Source organism: Lepisosteus platostomus, chromosome 13 (assembly GCF_059453375.1).
Source record: "Lepisosteus platostomus isolate fLepPlt1 chromosome 13, fLepPlt1.hap1, whole genome shotgun sequence".
NCBI lineage: Eukaryota > Metazoa > Chordata > Actinopteri > Semionotiformes > Lepisosteidae > Lepisosteus > Lepisosteus platostomus.
The window spans coordinates 20,259,097-20,274,350 of record NC_142623.1 but is presented as its reverse complement, the minus strand read 5'-3'; the positions used below and the strand labels follow the sequence as shown (position 1 = coordinate 20,274,350).

At 39.7% G+C, this 15,254-nt stretch overlaps 1 protein-coding gene across 1 annotated transcript; it reads right to left on the bottom strand.

The window, feature by feature from the left end:
* Nucleotides 1-5,084: 5,084 nt before the first annotated feature.
* On the bottom strand, nucleotides 5,085-6,814 carry LOC148650198 (beta-1,3-galactosyltransferase 2-like). The gene has a single exon (XM_088604934.1). It carries the CDS (start codon nucleotides 6,682-6,684, stop codon nucleotides 5,569-5,571), a length of 1,116 nt encoding a protein of 371 aa, XP_088461060.1. The 5' UTR covers nucleotides 6,685-6,814; the 3' UTR covers nucleotides 5,085-5,568.
* Between the last annotated feature and the right edge of the window lie 8,440 nt (nucleotides 6,815-15,254).

Here is a 15,254-nt window from a genome sequence, read left to right as displayed (position 1 = left end):
AAAAAAACCCTTTCTTGATTTCTCTAGTTCTTAGTTTCTGTAGTTTCCTTTAAAATAAGCTATTATTCCACAATGCAGAGTATTACATGGCCAGTATTTACACATGATATTTGTGATTTAAAGAAATTAACACAAGCAGCTTTTGGAGATTTAAGTGTTGGCTGAGTTATTGCAGGATAAAAGACTAGAGATGTTGGTAAGAAGAAGATAATTTGGGGAAAGCTGAGGAATACACTTATAACAAGAACACTTCCTAATGGGGTTAGGCATACTTTTGATGAAGATGATGAAGTTAACAGACTATATGTTTACATAGATACTGAAATAAGGATTGTATTTTAGATTATGTGTAGTTGCTGGCATTGAACTGTGTGTTGGATGCACATGAATTGAAGGAATGGGCAAACATAGCTGATGCGGATCCACAGAGCCAGCATATTAAGATGTTTATAATTAGAGGCAATTTGTTTAAATAACTAGGTATGGATACTGATGTGCAAGAGAGGTGGAAAGGCTGTTTCCTTAAGCCAGCACTATAAAATATTTTATTCTCAGTGAGATGCTGCCATTTCATAGTGGGTTTCTAACACTGTGTATAGTTCCATCCACACAGTGCCTAACTTTCTTAATTAGATGTATTTAAAACAGTGAACTAAGTGTAACATACTATTCAGAAATACAATCGAAAATAGTTTTGTGGTGTTTGTATGGATGAAACGTTTCTAAAATGTATAATGTAACAAAATTAAAGACGATTAAAATCTGTAATCTTTCCACTTGTAATGTCATTAGACAGAACAACACGTTTCTGGTTTGACTAAGGATGGTATCAAAAAGTAGTCTAAGTGGTGAGAAAGCTGTGCTTAATGATAATTAAGGGACTTAAAAGTAAAAAGAGATGCTTCATATTGCTTGATTAATTTTAAAAACTAAGTTATAAATGCAGACGCGATTGCTGCGCTCCAGGCAGCAGAATGTATGTTCTGCACTGCTGAGCTCCGCGCCTCCTCCCTCTCTGTAAAATCCTGGGTTCGGTAAAATGTTTCAGGCATTGATGTGAAGGACAACAGAGCTTTCACTGGCTGATTATCATTATTATCATTATAATCATTATTATTAATAATGATATTAATTTTAGGGTCTAAATATCTAAACATATGTATCTGTATAGCAGGTAGTATTCCACTTTCTTTGTAAACACGGAAAAACAGATTCACAACGCAAAGCTGTATCGCTGTGTAAAAAAACCCGGTTTGTAATGAGCTGCTGAGCTAAGAATAGGAATGTTCCTGCTGGCAGAGGGGGTGGAAAGTGCCTGCGGTCATTTAATTAGTATTGCAATTCGCACTGATTCCCTTGCGAAGATATGGACTTAAGAATATTCGTGCCTGGTCAAAAAATGGCATTAAGCACTTAAAATTAATATGGTTAATAATAGTAAACTGTAACATGCTGTAACAAGATCGGCTAAACTGCGAAGAAAATGCTTTCAGAGAAAATGTTTCAGGTGTGAAGAACATAGATCTCCAATGCAATTTCAACCAAACCTGTTCCCACACACCCTGCCCCCACTACCATTAGAATATACACAAAGCACTGAAATCTTTCGAGCTAATGATCAGGTGACCCGAGAGAGAGCGAGAGAAACACCAAGGGGTGTGGAACCAGGGAACTATTTACATGGAAAACGGGCAATCTCCCCAGACTGTCTGCCCGTTTCACTGTTACCTGGATACCTCTTTATTTAGAACTCACTAACACTGATTTTTAGTTTAGAAGGATTCAAGTAGGGTTTTAGATGAAAGGCAGCGACCTTAATCAAGCCCAAATCATAATTGAACCAATTCAGAGCCTACATTACATTTTAGCGTTTCATTCTGAGCAGAAGACCCTCACACCTGAAGAAGGCTTGCGTTTTCTCTCTTCTCTTTTAAGCATGTGTACAATGTGTAATACAATTACAATGTGTAATTACAATGCTGTAATACAATTTGAATAGTATGAGGGGGGGGGAGGTGTCTTTCGCTGGAAATCTCGCCTGCTTCTACTTTACGAGTACAACCCCCTCTCTGCCGGAGTGCTGGCTGTGACGAATTAAACCGGTTTCACAGGTATTTTCAAAGTAGGAAGTACAGTGATAACTGGTAGCTGGTTCAAAACGCGATTCAAATCAATATAAATGTTTATTTTGTAACGCATAGGTGACTATTCATTGTTATTAAAAAGACTTAAATTCGATCATGTTGTGATATTTAGAAATATAAATTTGTTTGGTGCGAGTGAGGTTTTATTTAATCTCTGACCAAGGGAAACGTTTCATTTTTTCAAAGAAATGTTTGTTAAAAAATAAAGTCATAGTTCCATGGGATTCAATCACAGACCATGTGACATGGGAGTCAGGAAACTAACACACAGCGCCACCGGCTTTGATAATGCTATAAAAACGCTATAAAATAATGTGACTAGGCACAGAACAAGTTTACATCAGAATACAATAATAAATGCTGACCATGACTTTAGAACCATAAATTGCCTTACACTCAATTTAAACACAAGCTGTCTTTAGCCCTCTAAGCTGGTTCATACAGAAATGTAGAGATCCAGGCTCAGAACACACAGCTTCATTAGCGAATACATATACAGGACAACTAGAGAAGACGATTTACAGAGGATGGATTTTTAGAAACATCCCATCAGTGACATCACTGAAGTCAACTCCTAGGTACTGTAACTGTCGTGTGGATAGTTTCACAAGAATCAGACAAAGGTTTAAGCATCGCTTGTTCTAGATAAAACTGCAAAAAAAAAAACAACAACCCATAATGTACTTCTTTGCGGCTCTGTTTGCCCAAATCATATATTCACAACGTGAAATCTAGAAAATAATATTACGTAACCAAAATCCGCAATATGGAAACAGAACCTGTGTAATTGTTGATAGATGATGTACTCGTAACATTTTTACAAGACGAACTACAACATTTAAAAATGACTTGTATGTACTTGATATCTCTAATCAATCCACGGCAACATTGTTAAAAGCAGAGTCCCAGCACAAAACGAAACTAAAACGCATACCGTTTCGCGCTTCTTATTAGTTGCTCAAAAGTAATTTGACCGTATGAAATGCATAATATAAACCTAGAAACATATACGTGAGAAGTATTTACGCACTGTAGTATCGGTGTTAAGACATACCTCTCAAATACTGTAAATCAAGTTAAAAATATCTCAAGACCGATTCTGGTCATAATGAAACCATGCTTGTTGTAGAAATCAATTATGTTTTCTTTAAAGTACCGAGACCAGCCATATACTGTATGTTTATGTTCCAAAATTAATATCGTTTATGGCCTTCACATGCGTTGCAGTATGCTCCTATTCTTTTTATGCTCAGCTACTAAGATTTCCCTTCAGTGGTAAAATTAGATATGAATATTCAATACTTAAACGGGCACAGTTAAGACATTAAATATACATATACATACTGTATACAGTACAGTTTTCATACGGTAATATGTTTATGTTCCTAAATCAATCTCTTTTATGAGCATGTGAAAGGCATGGTGAATCGATTCTCAAAAATTACTGTACTTTGCATGATTGGAAACAAATGCGTGATTGCAAAATGCTGTGGTGTTACTTTTACAAAGACGGTCAATTAAAAAAAGAATGTTGACCAGGGCAATACTTTGAGTTTACACTTACAGCTTGTCCAAGGTCATCCATTGTTAATACTATTAGTAATATCTTCGTTAAAGACTTTGATGGCCACAGCTCAAACATGAGAGGTTGAGCTTTATTAGTTCCACCTTGCGGAAATTCCGGATACTATTATTTTGCTTGTCGTATTATAGGAGAATTTACGGTAATTCGCGGTATTTACCGGTAGCTTGCGGTAGACTGCGTACAGCGTACCGCAAAATAATGCGGTATCGCCCGCGCATTTTGAATGGCTGCATCTGTAGGAATTAAATTGATATCAACTGGTTGGGATAACAATTGAATTCTCGAGCAGTAATGCAGTGAAGTTGAATACTCATCCAATCTCTGGGGATTCAGATCTCCTGCGGGCACAAAGAAACAGTTGCAGGCTGTTGCTGTCCAATCCGCGCTCTCTGGCTCGGTGTGCTGCGCGGCTTGCGACAGAGCGCTGCTGATGCTCACTGACCGGCTAGTTAGTGTTGGCTTTAACTAGCACAGTTTGTGCACAGGAGAAAAGATGACTGTGGGTCCCAGCAGGTCAGGAAGAGGACCGGTTAATTCCTGATGAAGCGCTAGTTCTGAATAGTGATTCAGCTGTCCACAGTTCCGACCTGTTCACGAGGCTTGCTGCTGGTGCTAACCTCGGGTGGATCCTCTGGTTACTCTCTGGCAGCCTCCGCTCTAGACTCTTAGAACAAAGGAAAGTTCTGGCACTTGGACACACTGGCCGTTCCTTGGTTGTCCGGGCTGAGTGTCAGGATGGTCAGGAGGCGCTCTGCGAGAATGTCCTGCCCTTGGGAGCCTTCTGCTCCTGGGCTGTCCTGCCCTGGAATTCTCCTTTGAATTCCCTTTAGAAAAGTCCACAGAATTCTCCACAGAATCCCACTGAATCTCTCAGGCTCTCTGTGTTGCCTGTTTTTACCTGGAGGAACTTCAGCTTGTTGATTGGCTGAAAGTTCCATGGGCATCAGAGTCCCACGTGGGTTACTCGGCCCTACCAGTCCCTGATTGGTTGATCAAGGTGAGATATGAGTCACTTACTCCTGACACTTAGGAATGCAGTCCAGATGTCCATCTGGCACTCCCTAGACAGATAGGCGCCAATGGATGACCATTGATCATGATAGCCAGGCTTAGCTAAGTGCATCCCCCTTTGGGAGCTGTCCCTTATCAAAAGAAAACATCTTTAAATCAGCCTGCATGAATAGCTTCTCTGTGGCTGCACCACAGAGATGAAGGGAGAAATGGGGCCTCATTTGGGAAAGCACCGCAACACCTAATTGTGTCTTATTAACAAGCATTGCCGCTACAATGTATTGTAGATTATTTATAAACCAAAACATTTGTGAAGCTGAGGAATAGATGGATTCCAGGGTTTTTTGTAAACAAACTCACATGAACAGTGGAAAAAAGAGTCATTTGTCTCAGCTGTTTGTTTGAACAAATCTCTTGGTTGCTTAATACATGCCATTAAATATTTGACAAGTACAGTATCTTCTGTATATACTGGAGAGGGAAGACAAAGTATAAGATGTCCATTTTTAATAATTCCTGAGTAATGATGACAGGATTCTTCAACTTAGTTTCCTCCTCACCAATATTTGGGGAGATCCTTTCAGGAATGGATTTGCTGGATGAAATGATATAACCTTTATGGCCAGTACTAAGGTCAGATAATTATTTACAATAGTATATGAGGGAAGAAATCATACCCAAACAAGGCATGAAATACTGTTTGGTACAATATGTAGGCAAAAATCACATAATACTACCATTAGCATTAACAAAGCTTTTATAAAGGTCACGTCACACTTCTGATGTTCTGTCCACTTCTTCTGCATATTCCCCACTCACCTCTCCTTTTCAACATGGAGGCCCAGGTTTCTGAAAAGCAATCCAGTAGTACAGAAGTTCACTGTTGCTTAGATCTGTCATAGTGATCATTTTGGAGTAGAGGCACTTGTCAAAGGGCAGGCACTGAAGATTGAAGAGAGACTGGCTTGGGGGGTATGTTGGCTTAATGTTCAGCTCCTCGAGGCACATGCCCACGTAGACATCCTCTAGGTGCAAAGGTTTCACGTACTTGGACTTTTCCAGGATCTTCTGGGCCAAGTCCAGTGAAAAGATGTAGCCAATCCCAGAGACATAGAGGGGGTAAGTCCTTTTGGGGTACACCTCCTCAGGCATGTACCACTTTGATCCTCTGTCTCTGCGAGCTTCTCCACCTTCAATGATCACCCCAGTGATGAAGTCTTTCTTGGTAGGGATAGCCTTGGGATCCAGGAACTTAACCAAATGGTCCACGTTGAGGAAAGTGTCTGTGTCAATCTTTATAGCGTAAGGACTCTCAGAGCAGTAGGAGGTCAACCAGTCCAGGATCATCATTGTCTTGATGGTCAGATTGAAGTAGCTGTCCATAAAGTCCTTCTGGACCACGTCCTGGTGCTCTCTGCTCTCGTTCTTCAGCTCTTCCTGTATACGAGAGGCTTGCTCTCCAGATGGAAGCCCCAAGTAGAAGATCCGAAGAATGTTCACCCCAGGAATCAAGCTCTCATTACCCCAGGTCCTTCTGATGGTGTCCCTTGACAGGCGATTGTCTGGAGCCACTGGGACCATTAAGATCAGGAACGGGGTCGTTTTGCTGCACTTCTCCGGCTCATTGATAATGTATGTGTAGTTGTAGGGATAAGCAACATCATACGGCCCGTGCGGTAGCTGTAGATTGTAGGTGATCATTGGAGTGGCCTGGGAATTAAAAAATCTGATGCTCTTTATAACTTTCAAATTGTCCACAACTGCCAACAAGAAGCGCAAAATCACTCCTGGAAAAGTCACATCTTTACAATAGATCACCACTAAAATGCTGACAATCGTCATCTTAACAACTGTCAGAGCACATATCCGGAAGAGCTTAAGGTTTACTCCCATCTTCTTTTGCTGACCTACCAGAACAAAGAGAAGAGAGAAGTACATAATCATAGAGGAAAATCCTTCAAATGGAGAATACTTCAAATCCTTCAAATGGAGACAAATGCCAAAGCCAGGAGAGTCGCTCTGATATCCGATATGCTTTTCCTCTAGAAAATATTTGGACTTGTGTGAGCCAGACATCTATACTCGCATGAAAGACTTGAGCACTCATACACAGGGCTAGGAGCCACAACATTACAGATATTAGGAAAAATCAGAAACTGCATTTTTCCTAAGACTTATCCCAATTTACAGCATACAAGGAAAATGTTTAAACAGGTTTATTGGCCCTTTCTTGGTGGTCTTGCATACTTTTTTTTCCCCTTGCATTAAAAGCCTTTCAACACCTTGGAATTATTCTTAAAACATCGAGATAGCACTGAAATACAGAGGTTTTCAGAAAGCCATTTGAAACCCAGAAAATAAAATGACTGAAATTAAACACGAAAATGTAATTATATGGAGAAACCTTATCATGTTCGGCTATTATTTATTTGTGAAATTTTAATTGACTTTATCAGCTTTATTCAGTGTTGGCGATTTTCTTTAACCTTACTGACAAACTCTAAGAGGATTAAAAATGTTGTAATTATACTTTTATCATTCCTAACTGTACAGTTAATGCAAATTAACTTTTTCCACACCTAATGTTGCTTAACAAAGCAAAATGACTATATAACTATAGAGTACAAAGGCAGAAGTTCTTCCATTGCTTCCTGTAAGCAACTGACATACTTCCATGGCAGTGGGCTCCAACACATCTCACCCTGCAGATGAACAAACTCTGAAAGCAGGATGAGCTCTCTGATCCCAGGTTCAAGTCTGTGGCCAGGACACCCCAGGTAGGAGCACACTGGTAAAGTTCCAGTAGGAAGTAGGAATGGAAATAATCTAGCAGGGTACTCTTTTCCGTCCTGTAAACAGCAATTCCTATGACTTGTTATGCACCAAAATGCTTGTGGTAATGTCAGTGAAAGACATAAGCCTTGCTACGGTCAGTGATCTCTCCTATCAGGCATGCTGTAGCTTGCAGTGACTGTGCTTGAAGAGTTGAAGCCAAAGAATCTAGTTTTAGAAAACAATGAATGATTCCAAATTGTTGTTCCGTATTTTCTTTCCTTGTTCATGTGGGTTTCCTCTGGGTGCTCCAGTTTCCTGCCACAGTCCAAAAATATTGCTTACCAGGATAAGCTCAAGCTCCACAGAACCCTGAATTAGATAATGTGGTTAGAAAATGGAAAGATGTGAATGTATAATTAAAAAAACTCTGTGACCAGCTATGGTATAACACTGCAATGAGAACAATGTTGTACTAAAGGGAAACCATGGCAGACAGCATCACTCAAATTAATTAGAATACTTAAAGATACATCATTTATTGACCACAACTTGCTTAAATTTTTTGACACTACAAAATAATCTTTATTTGTACACCCAAATAACCCTTTAAATAACTACTGAAAGGCATTGAAGGCATTGGCTCATTTCTGTATGGGTAGACCATGGAAAAGAATCTACAGTATATAGAATAGGTTGGCAAGCAGGCTACTGCTTGTTCGTGGCTAATTATTGAAAACTGTCGTTAAAGAAGGTAAATTCCTGCCAAAACAATTTTTACGGCATAGGAATAACCATGACCTGCGAAAAACACATTCAGTTTCAAATAAGGACTTTAGTCTAAGCAAGCTTTCCCAGGTACTGTTCTAAAGACCTACCACTTGATGTACTGTGAGTAACATGACTTAATCCTCCTGGAAGTTGTTCACAGTAAATATGTAATTTAACCTCCACTGGCAGCAGTGTACTCGTTGGCTTTGCTGCCTCACAGCACTAGGGTCATGGGTTCAATTCTGGAACTGGGGTGCTATCTGCATAGATTTTCCTCAAGATGCTCCAGTACAAGCCCAAAGTTCAAAGACAAAGTGGTAGGTTAACTGGCTTCTGTTAAAACTGGCCATGGTATGAGCATGTGTGTTTGTGTGTGTCCTGTGATGGACTGACCTCCCATTCAGGGTGTATCCAACCTTGTGCCTGCCGCTTGCTGGGTTAGACTGCAGTTTCTCACGCAACCTTGTACTGAATAAAGTGGTTTAGAAAACAGATGGGTGGATATTACTATACATGCTGTGGCCTTCAATGTTCCAAGAAAAACCTCTTTGAAAAATCAGATGTAATTAAAAAAAATTCAACAAGCATCACTCAGTGCTTTGGCAGAACAGCAAAAGTTCTAGATAGGCTAAAACTTATTGCTCTAAAACATAAAATACAAATGTGAAATGGGCAGTAGTTTAAGTCACATTGCATTTAATGAAAACTACAAGTCAGATCCTGAGCTGTGTGAGTATTAACAAGGAGCTCATTGTTGGAACCATACAAATAAACAACTCAAAGGATCTGAGGAAACTCATGTCCATAGTCTTAATAATAATAATAATAATAATTGCTTACACTTATATAGCGCTTTTCTAGAAACTCCACTCAAAGCACTTTACAGGTAATGGGGACTCCCCTCCACCACCACCAATGTGCAACATCCACCTGGATGATGCGATGGCAGCCATAGTGCGCCAGAACGCTCACCACACATCAGCTATCAGTGGGGAGGAGAGCAGAGTAATGTAGCCAATTCATAGATGGGGATTATTAGGAGGCCATGATTGGTAAGGGCCAATGGGAAATTTGTCCAGGACACCGGGGTTACACCCCTTCTGTTTTCGAGAAATGCCCTGGGATTTTTAATTACCACAGAGAGTCAGGACCTCGGTTTTACATCTCATCCGAAGGCTGTTTACAGTATAGTGAGCGCCCCCTGCTGGCCCCACTAACACCTCATCCAGCAGCAACCTTAGTTTTTCCCAGCGTGTCTCCCATCCAGGTACTGACCAGGTTCACACCTGCTTAGCTTCAGTGAGTTGCCAGTTGCAGGGTGATATGGCTGCTATACAAATACAAGGGTCATACAAATGGAATGTGGCAAATTGAAGGGCATGTACCTTATGTCAGTTGTAAGCCTTTTATACTCCAACCAAACAAAAATTTACAAATTGAAACTAATTACAAAGTTGAATTTTCCTATAACCCACTTCATACTGAAATAAATGTTACAGGTTTAGCTTTTCCCAAAGAAGCATCAAAAGAGGCTTAAAGAAGACAAATTAAGACTTGGCAAACACAGTACCTAGTTGATGACATACAGTATAATGGAAACAGGGGTGCAAACAGGTATAAGGTTTTAAATACACATAGAAAATTCTAAAACCACAATAAAAGAGTTGATATTAATATATTTTATATAAGATTATATAGAAAATGTTATAATAATAATTTAAGATTATTTTACGCCAGCAGCCATATCACCCTGCAACTCACAACTGGCAACCCACTGAAGCTAAGCAGGTGTGAGCCTGGTCAGTACCTGGATGGGAGACCTCCTGGGAAAAACTAAGGTTGCTGCTGGAAGAGGTGTTAGTGGGGCCAGCAGGGGGTGCTCACCCTGTGGTCCATGTGGGTCCTAATGCCCCAGTATAGTGATTGGGACACTATACTGTAAACAGGCGCCGTCCTTCGGATGAGACGTAAAACCGAGGTCCTGACTCTCTGTGGTCATTAAAAATCCCAGGGCGCTTCTCGAAAAGAGTAGGGGTGTAAATTTCCAATTGGCCCTTACCAATCATGGCCTCCTAATAATCCCCTTCTATGAATTCGCTACATTACTCTGCTCTCCTCCCCACTGATAGCTGATGTGTGGTGAGCGTTCTGGCGCACTATGGCTGCCGTTGCATCATCCAGGTGGATGCTGCACATTGGTGGTGGTGGAGGGGAGTCCCCATTACCTGTAAAGCGCTTTGAGTGGAGTGTCCAGAAAAGCGCTATATAAGTGTAAGCAATTATTATTATTATTATTATTATTTTATATTAAAAGATTTTAATGAGGTTGCGACTAGTCATACATTGAAAAGTGATGGGTTGAGTTAATATTCTTAAGATAGTTAAAAATGAACCTGACATAACTACTTTCGGAGTGCCCACAAGAAACCTTTTCTTTATTTTGAGTCAGCCTCAATTTTGATTAATAATACAGTTTTGCAGCTGGAGCAAAAGAAGTAAGATATCAGAGATTGCTGTGTTGGTCTTTACAGTGTCAGTTTCATAGCTGTACAGGGTCTGGAGCAACTGTAATACCTAAACACCATACTGTACATGAACTAATTACTATAGGAAGACCCAAAATGTGATTACACTTACTGTATGATGTTAGCCATGTATTTTTGTTGAAATCCACACTGGGTCTAATGTCTTACTCACAAAGCGATTTCCCAGTCTGAAATAATTTATAAAGGACTCCATTCTTTCAATTTACAAGACTGCTGAATACACAGTGCAGCAGCTCCAACAGCAAAATCAAATATGTTCAAAAATAAGTGCCAGTATGAGCATCTGATTCCTTTTTTTGAGCATCCATGTCACATCCCTCCTCTCATTCACCACAAACAACATGAAACAAGTTAGGTAGTCCCCAGCACGTTCTCATGAACAATTTTGGGGGGGGGGCATTCACTGCAATAACTTCTTTTCTTTCTTCCATGAACTCCCTGCAGTTTCACAAGACTTAAAACACCGCTACTCATCTCCTTACTACACCAATGAACAATTGGCTCTATAAACTTAAATGTCAATAGAGGTATTGGGTCTGTTTCAATTTTCTAATTGAGGCCCCAAAAGACTCTCAGCTTTCGATGCTGATGAGCCTAGACTATGGCATAATCTCAGTTATGTTTAGTTTTGTTTAACCTACTATATTGAGGTATATACAATAACTGTCTTGTAAAGTGCCTTGCTAATGGGTTTTTGTCAGAGTAGGAGATTTGCAATGCATTTAGCCACTGACGGATCAAAAAAACGTATTTTATTGCAGTACTTATCAGTAGATGACTGCAAGATAAACATATAACAGAATTACATTACAGAAGGTGAAAGTCTTACTTTCAACAGTCTTTCTTAGTTTTGCAAATTTACATGAAAGGTAAGCTTAAGAAAACTGGTTACAAACCAAATGTGATTTCTAAAAACAGTCTTAAGATTTTCATAAACATCATAAAATATTTTAAGTTTGAGGAGAAATAGTGATACTCACTCACAATTACTGTATGTACAGGTTCTGTAACTGTTTTTAATTCTACTTAAATGGAATTAGTAAGACTTAAACACCATTGGCACTTAAACCACAATAAGGCACACAAATAGTGGCGGGGTTACCTCACTCAGAAAGAGTTTTAGCAATGCAGTAAGGATTCAGTTAGCTCAAAGGGACAACACCAGGAAATTTGTTGTTAAGTATTCAGTTAGTTTTACAATGCGTTGCCGTCTACAGTCCACTACAGTCGAGCAGTTTTCAGTCCTGGAAGGTTGCTGCTGGAAGTGATGTTAATGGGGCCAGTAGATGGTGGTCACTCTGGGGTCTGTGTAGGTCCCTAATGCCCCAGTATAGTGACGGGGACACTATACCTTAAAAGGCCATGTCTTTGGCCGAGATATAAAACCAAGGTCCTGACCTTCTCTGTGGTAATTAAAAATCCCAGGGTATTTCTAAAAATAAAATGGGTGTGTTACCCCTGACGACCTGACCAAATCTCCCATTTGCCATTACCAATCCTGGCCTCCTAATAATCCCCATCTATGAATTAGCTTCATCATGCTGTTCTCCTCCCTACTGATAGCTGACGTGTGGTGAGTGTACCGGTGCACTATTGTCACATCATGGAGGTGAGGGCTGCACATGAGTGGTGGTGGAGGGGAGTCCCCATTACTGGTAAAGAACTTTGAGGGGAATGTCCAGAAAAGTGCTATACCAGGGTAAGTTATTACGAATTAGCACTAAACCAACTAATAACACAGGGGTCATCCAGGACAGGATTTAGAAACAGTGTAATACATGGGGGAAACCCAGCTTTTGTTCCATCTTAGCTTAGTTTACTTCAACTGGTACTTGAAAAGTTGCTTCATTGGAAAACTTGGAAATATTACTCCTCCACTCATCCATTTTCTAACTACTTTAGAAGTACGTGGTCATGGGGGAGCCCGAGCCTATGTTGGCATACAACAGACACTTACACCTAGGGCCAACTTTCCCAGAAGCATATTAACCTACTAATATTTTTGGAGTGTGGGAGAAAATCAGATCAGCAGGAGGAAACGCACACAAACACCGTGAGAACACACAAACTCCACACATATCACACACTACATATGGAATTACCAAGTGCTGCAAGGCACCAGTGCTTAACATTGCACCAACATGCTGCCCCAAACCATTGCTTTTCATAAGTAAAATAAAACCCCCATTCTAACATTTGTGATCAGAACACAAACTGACCAAATTAAGTAATTATTACAATTAATATGCATTTACAATTATTTAAATTAATGGTTATATAATTGCTTCTGTTCTAGTCAAGCTCTACCAGGTATGTGAATCCCCAGGGCCAGAACTGGGGAACCACTACTCTTGATCTTCTCATACTACATGAGACACTTGGAAACTATACAGTGTTCATTGTAATCACGGCAAGTCTATGGCTGTGTCTTTATTGTAGCTTGTACCCAATATGTATGAAAGTCTTAATCTAACAATGATGTTTACACACACTTATTGTTGTTGTACCACGGCTTAAAGCAGGCCAATTGAAATATAGTGTCCTGAAAAAGTATTTCCCCCCAACCCCTTCTGATTTTCCTGCATATTTGCATTCCCCCCCACAGTGAGATTACTCAGATCTTTTCACAGGTTGTAGAATTATATAAAAGGAGAATCAGGGAGAAAAAAAAAGGTTTTAGCTTCTTTCATTTGTTTGGTGTGCAAGGCAATCAAACATGCAATTTTCAGGTGTGAATGTTATTGCCCTCCCAATGAACTCAATCCATTTAAGGTATAATTACTGTAGGTCAGCTGTTTGAATACTTTGGTTAACCATCAGGCCTGATGTAATCCGATTTATATTGGGAAGAGCTGGCCATCAGAGTGAAGCTCTCAGTACAGAGGTTCTGGAGGAACATCATGCCAAGATCAAAAGAAATACAGGTACCTGAAAACCTCTGGAAATAAAGCTCTTTATGACTGTAAGTCTTAATAAATGGTTATAAAGCCCATTTTAAGGCTCTGGAGCTCCACCGAACCACAGTCAAACCTATATTGTCCAAATAGAGAAAGTTTGGGTCAGCAGTGCATCTTCCCGGGAGTATCCATCCTTCCAAAATCTCTCCAAGACCAATGAGTAAAATTCTATTTAATGGCTCAGTCATGAAGTTTTAGTTCCATACAACTTTCTATGTACTTTCTTAACTTGTTACTCTAACATTAAAGTGACTTACTGTACCAATTAAAAGTAAACTGAACGTCATTCGACCACTTCATTTACCTGAACCAGGCTTTCCTGCAATTAATGCAGGTATGACTTTAAATCATGAGTAAAAAAAAATACTGAATCATTTTATTGGCAAAGTTACCCCTATATACAGTTTGTTACAGTTATATAATGATTTACACAAGGTTATAAACATTCATTTTTCTTTTACTTAAAAGGCGTAATTTGTACTTCTGCTGCAATAGCATTTGACTCGCGAGATACTCATTAGATTTCGTGTGAATGGTGCTTTTAAAACTTCGTGTTTGAATTGGCAGAACTACTTTTATCTCTGATTAAAGCATAGTTTTGTTCTTAAAAAAGTTTTGGACAATTTCAGTTTTGCTTTTCGTTTATTTTACGACTACGAATCGTAACGCGTATACTGAAACCTCGTAAATGAACACTAAAATCAGCAGTTACAGAAATTGTGGAACACAACCAAAAACTAGAAGAACCCGCCAGAGCAAACAAAACATTTAGAACTGCGTCAATTTATGCCCGATTCCGACCATTTCTCAATCTACTACATTCTTAGAAGTATTTGCATCTTGCGTTTCATCGCTACGAGCTTTACATAGCGCGGGGACATTTGCTTTCGACCACCGCTGAAGTACAGCACCGTGCCGCGTAACGCATGGCGGCCACTGCACTACAAGCAACTCCTCTACACCAACACGGCAGTTAAGCGAGAAACTTACCCCAGCCCATCAAAAATGAAGAGATTAACTGAATAACCACGATTTTAAGAAAACCATATTGGAGAAATCCAATTGAAACAGAACACCAGGATTAACGCTTTACTAACATGGGCACAGGAGCCTTAATTACCAAATAGTCAGAACCTTGCTTTCACGGTTCAAAGCCCCATCGAGCGCAATGGAGACGAATCTGTTGTTTTGATCAGGTTTCTTCTTAAGCAATTTAAAATAATGCTCAAACTAATTTATTATACAGTCTAGATCATGAGGTTCGTCCGTATAGGAGGAATTGTTGCTTGCGGTGGGGGAAGAGGCATGTACAGTACCTACAAATTATCATCCAGTGTGAACAAAATGAGATGCTCTTCGTTTCGTGTGCTCGTTCTCTTTTCTAATGCCCTTAAGGCATTGATATTTCTTATAAGAAAATGGTAGTGCGCTGGACACAACGCCCCATGTTGTTTGCATTTTAAGTTTA